Source organism: Mytilus galloprovincialis, chromosome 5 (assembly GCF_965363235.1).
Source record: "Mytilus galloprovincialis chromosome 5, xbMytGall1.hap1.1, whole genome shotgun sequence".
Taxonomy (NCBI): domain Eukaryota; kingdom Metazoa; phylum Mollusca; class Bivalvia; order Mytilida; family Mytilidae; genus Mytilus; species Mytilus galloprovincialis.
This window is the reverse complement of record NC_134842.1, coordinates 32,804,494-32,810,493: the sequence shown is the minus strand read 5'-3', so window position 1 is coordinate 32,810,493 and position 6,000 is coordinate 32,804,494. Positions and strand designations below refer to the sequence as shown.

Genomic DNA, 6,000 nt, shown 5'->3' with positions numbered 1-6,000 from the left:
TTATTTACTACATTTTATTATTGGACGGATCATGTGTTAAACAAAACGGAGCAATGTATAATTTACAAAATAAATAAAATAAATTCTTTATACAACAATTTACTCTAAAAGTTGATATGAAAGATGATAAGCGAATGTCAAAGTAACAAAAATCACAACCAGATTGATCACAATAAAAATTATGGAATATCATATGTAAAAATAAAGTTTTAAAAAAACAGAAAAGTTGTGCGTATGTATAAAATGTAAAACTTTTTAGTTGGGTAAAAAAATGCCTCATATACTCCATGCAAAATGACATGCAGTATGCAGCTAACTGAGTACTCTAACAAATGGTTCTAGATAGAATATGTCTGATATGGACACCTAAGGGAGTTAACTCTTAAAAATCAGATGAGTTATATAATTCCAACCAAATTATTCCTGAAAATTGTGAAGTTCAAATTTCTAGTAAAAGCCAAATCTATTTTAGTCAAAGTGTTTGATAAGGGATAAATTGTTCATATATAAACCCAAGGATTCATTATCATTTGAAGGATATTATTTTTCAATGATTTTAGGATATAGATATACACAAACTTAAATCTTCAACAGAGTACAAAATTTTCTAAAGGCTTGTACACTGGGAAAGTCACAAAAACAAATATCCTCCAAGTACCCAAGTATTTGAATTTATTCTTCTAAACTTCTTTTTCAAAACAAGTATACATTTATTACAAAACACAAGGAAAGTGGTGTAATGTCAAAGAATGATTAAAAAGTATCTACTGTGTCTTTCCCCTTCTTAATCACTAAAACACTAAACATTTGCAATTTGAATAAAAAAATAAATGCCATCACAAATGATCAAAAGTATATATACATGTTGAAAAAGTTGATTCTGTCATTTAGAAATAGAATGAAACATAGGATTTGATCACTTAAATGTATCACATAATGTTTATCTCATGAATAGAAATAATAGGACGGTGACAGTGATAAGAGAGGAATATCCTCTATACCAATAAACTCATACCCTCCTATTACAAAAATCATATAAAGCAATAAATATAAATGTTTTAAAAAATATGGATCATATAAAAAAATAAAATCTGAAGGACGAAATTGTACACCTTTTTGTATGTTTTTAGGGGGAAACATACTCAATACGAAACATGTAAAGGCAATAAACACATGAAAGTATAAAAAAAAACATGGAAAGACAATATAAACATTCCTGGATAAAATTTTCATTGGTGAATAAATCACTTTGGCACAATCAGGCATACAAAACAGAACATTCCTGAGGTTGCCTAGCCTACAAAATACAAAACAGAGCTTTGTTCAATTGTCCAGATTATCAACACTTTCTATCCTTATAACATTTGTAACTAGTGATTATCAAATGGTAAAGTTTTATCTGACAACTTAAGATCATTACTAAATCATAAAAAAGTATTTAACTTTGTAGAACATTTACACTTTCAAAATGGATTATAGTAAAGGTGAGATTTTGAGTAGCATATTTCGTTCATTTTGTTGGTTTCACCTATAAGAAATCCTCCCAAAAAGTAAAAAAATCTCACATATTTTCTTTAAACTATGTGCTATTTGGGAAATACATTACAATTACACTAAATTAGATCAAAACCATTATTTCAAAGTTAAGTTAAAGTTTAAAATATCAGAACTGTCTAATACAACTGATTCACAAATCTCTGAAGAGGGTTGTAAAAGGGGATATGAACAGGTCAAACAAGAAATAAAATGGCAGGTTAAACAATTTCAAAAACCTTGCCCATTGCTTTTTCACTAATTAAAGTGAAACAAAGTAAATAATAAGCTTTAAGCAAAAAATTGCAAACACATTGCTCGAAAATAGTCCTTTACCATATTCTCTAAATCACAGCCTCTCTAAGTAAAAGAGTTAATAAAAAAATAAGTGAAAAAGAAAAACATGATGAAAAAAGATTTAACAAAGATAAAACAATAAATGCATATTAGTAAAATGAAAGAGATATGTAATAAATGCAAATGAGACAACAACCTAAGAGGTCAACATCTGACCTTCAACAATATAAAAATCATCAGTATACTATATTTCCGCTTCAGAATGAATGTAATTCATAATTCGTTTGACTCAAGTTTACAAAAATATATACAATTTTTTTTAACATAACTAGCCTAGGTTATATTGGTTTCTTGCACTATAAAGTAATGCTTGTCCTATTGTATACTGTGTGTGTTTCAATAAGCCACTTCCAGTTATTGCTCCCATATTGAAAAGGGGCAGGTTTTTTGGAAGGAAGAGGAATTCAAATTAGTAAGAAAACCTATGCATGTTTCCAAGTAACTGTACTGTTTCAATGATGTTTCCCATATTTTTTCGAAGCATTTTCACCTTCATTATGAAAATCTGTCACCTATTCAATATGGCTGCAATAACCATGAAAAGGCCTATTAAATATATGTAACTATCATATTTCCTGATTATAAAATTTTCTTCAATTCCAATAGATAATTTAGGGCAAAGTTAAGAAACTGAATAATAAGAATCTCCAACCCAGACTTTTATATGAATATGTGCCTAGAGAACACTTTCTTTTGTCCATGTTAAAAAACATGAAATTAGCATACAAATTAAAAATCTAATATCATAATGAACATGTGAACTAAGTGAAGAAAACTTCATGGTAAAGGACAGTCTATCATAACAAAAAACTTAAGGTAAATATAATAAGGATTTTTTTAATACCCTAATTTTTATCAAACTACAAGAAAAATATTTTATCCTTCTTACCTAATGAAAATCTAAAATCCTTATACCACTGCAAAAAACTACCATATTTGTGAGTTGTATATAAATATTGTTACAAATTATGTTCAATATTGTCTAAAAATTGTGTTTAAAAAACTACAACTACATTATACACTAACCCTCATTTCATTCATTCATACATATACACAAAAAAAAGGCCATTAGATATAAATATTACTTAGGCTACTGCCCATGTCTCTTAAAATGGAGCATTGTATATCAAAATGATAAATAAATGTTATTTATAAGTTGTCAAAAAATGATGAGTATGAAAACTTGAACAAATAACACTGTTCTTTTAGTATATTTGCCAAAAAATTAGGTAAAATGAAAAAATAAGTTTTAACAATCAACAATAATTTCAATGAATAAATAGGTAGGAAAAATATCACATTTTTTGTGAATGGTTGCTTAACCATAACAAAGTATTGAAACTGTGTGTAACAACACAATGACCATACTATAGCCACTTTCAGAAATAAAGTTTGGCACCATTAATTTGAATCACTGTCATTTGTACGCGACCTTTTCTTTCTCATCTTTTGGCGTATTTTTGATCCTCTGTATTTAAGATCTTCTTCAGAGAAAGAATCTTGTGGTCGACTTCTACTCCTTCTTTTCTTTTTGACTTTATTAAAATTGTTCAAATCAGAATTATCATCAGAGTCATGTTGGATGTTCATACGAAGCGATCTTGATGGTTTCTCGTCATCGCTATCAGAATCCATTGTCCAATTTTTTGTTGGTGATTTGCGTCTTGGAGCAATAGGTAACAAGGAAGGAGCCATAGAATATTCTTCTTCTGATTGGTTGTCTTCCCAAAAATCAGCAACTTTTTTCTCTGCTTCTGGTTTTTGTATGTCTTTATCTATGTTTAGCAATTTGTCTTCGTCAACTTTAGCCTTAAACAATTTGTCCTCAACTTCTCTAGCCTTAAACAACATGTCTTCCTCATCTTTAGCCTTCAACAACTTTTCATCATCATCTTTCACCTTCTTCTTTTTCTTCTTTTTGTGTTTTCTTTCTTTTTTGTCTTCTTCTTCTTTCTCTGTTGGCTATATGAAAAAATATTGACATTTTAATCAAGGATTTCTACATTTAGATCATATTTCTGATTTTTTGGGTTTTTAAGGCCACTTTTAAGCACCGCTTTTGGGCTGTCTGTTTTTATTGGTGGACAAAACCCCTGACCTTTGATAGAAAAACTGACAAGCCTAGTCAATTTAGATTGGAGTCGACTGCACCCACACGAGCAGGGTTGGAAATCACAACCAGACTTGGGGTAATTGTAATTGTAATCGTTAATCAGCTGTAATTGATTACAATTTTTCAAGTAATCAGTGTAATCATTAATCAACCAAAAATCTGATTACATGTAATTTAATTTAATCAATTACTTTTCAAATACCCTGTAATCATGATTACTTTTTGATTACATTCTGATTACAATGAAAAAAATCTAAAATTGTGTTTTTGGTCATTAAATGAACCTCTTTGTTATTCATATTTGATAAATTTTAAACATGATAAAAATGGTTTGGTTACTTTAAACATGTCTACTTCAGTAAAAAAATAAACTGTTACAGTATTGAAAAGTCACCATTAGCCTTAGCAGAGACATATAATACAATTATTTACCTTCAATCTTGGTAAGAGATATTGTACATACAGGTATATTCATTGTTTTATAATGATCTTCATATTAATATTTGATAATAACTGTTATATCATCAAGTAATACTTTTCTTTAACCCTGAATTATAATCTATTGTTAATTTTTGTGATTTTTGTCAACTTTGAATTGACAGGTAGGAGACTAATTAAGGTTTGTTTTTATTGCAATTACCAATTGAGTATAGCTGTAGGGAAATATATATGATAAAAGATAAATCAGACATGAAAATTTATCTAATTAGCACAAACTAAATTAAAAGTTGGACAAATATGTTGTTTAAATTTTTTTGTATTTGGCCTGGCCATGTAAAATGTAATGATTTTTAGCATGTTTAGTACTAACATAGTGTTTACAATTTAATTAAACATTTCTATTAAAATTTAACATAGTTTTAACTGGTAACTTTATTTAATCCATATTTAAACTTCCATAAACTGCAACTTGGAATACATATAAATTATGAAAGAGGTCAGAAGACAAACAAAAAAACTCTTGATTATGATATATCTGTATTAAATTTAATTCAAAATAATTCAGAGATGATTGGTGATAAAGTGTAATGTATATATATGTAGTGAAATTTGGTGTTTATTTAAATAGATGAAGTTTAATTTGAAGTTATCATTTTATAATTGAACCAAATGAAATACTTTCTCAAAAATGCTATAGTTATATTGAACGTTTATTCATTCACATCATTCAAAATGTTTTGTTTTTAAATTCATTGTAATCAGATGTAATCATGATTACTTTGCTAATGTAATCATTAATTTAATCAGATACTTTCAGAAATGATGTAATCATTAATTTAATTTAATCGTACAAATGACGAAGTAATTGTAATTTAATCAATTACATTGAAAGTAATCGGACCCATCTCTGATCACAACCTCAGTGTTGACTGGCTAAAGATTACAGTAGTAACTATTTAGACCACTCAGTCAACTCATTTCATTTATATACTCCAAAAAAGTGTATATTTTGGGTGGGTTAAAATCATGTGATATTTATTATACTTCTACAGATAGTGTCAATATACATGTAACATATGTGGAAAAAACAATCTTACATGAAAATCAGTTTAATTGAGGTCTGGTGCTGGAATGTCAGTAACTGCTAGTCTGCTAGTAGTCCTTTGTAAATTTATGCATCACTGTCATTTTGTTTAGTTTCTTTTGTTACCTATTCTGAAATCTGACTCAGACTTCTTTTAAACTGAGTTTACTGTGTGTATTGCTGTGTTTTTGATTTTTCTATTTTGGCAAGAGGTATAGGGGTGGGTTGAGATCAAACATTTTAAACCTGCCACATTTTGGTGCCTGTCCCAATTCAGGAACCTATGGGCTTTGTTAGTCTTGTATGATTTTTAATTCCAATTCATTTATATATTTTGGGGGTTAAGTATAATGTCTATTATCACTTAACTAGTACACGTTTTTCTTCAGGGTTTAGGGGCCAGCTGAAGCACGCCTACAGGTGTGGAATTTTCTTGCTGTGTTGAATACCAATTGGTGGACTACGGCTGTTT

The 6,000-nt window shown here is 28.6% G+C and overlaps 1 protein-coding gene across 1 annotated transcript in view; it reads right to left on the bottom strand.

Annotated features, from left to right (window-relative positions):
- The window catches only part of LOC143075631 (transient receptor potential cation channel subfamily M member 8-like), a 40,867-nt gene continuing 34,867 nt past the window's right edge, over positions 1-6,000 (bottom strand). Inside the window, exon 26 of the mRNA XM_076251119.1 lies at positions 1-3,852. Within this exon, the coding sequence (XP_076107234.1) occupies positions 3,292-3,852 (561 nt within the window). The 3' untranslated portion in view covers positions 1-3,291. The remainder of the gene's footprint in view (positions 3,853-6,000) is intronic.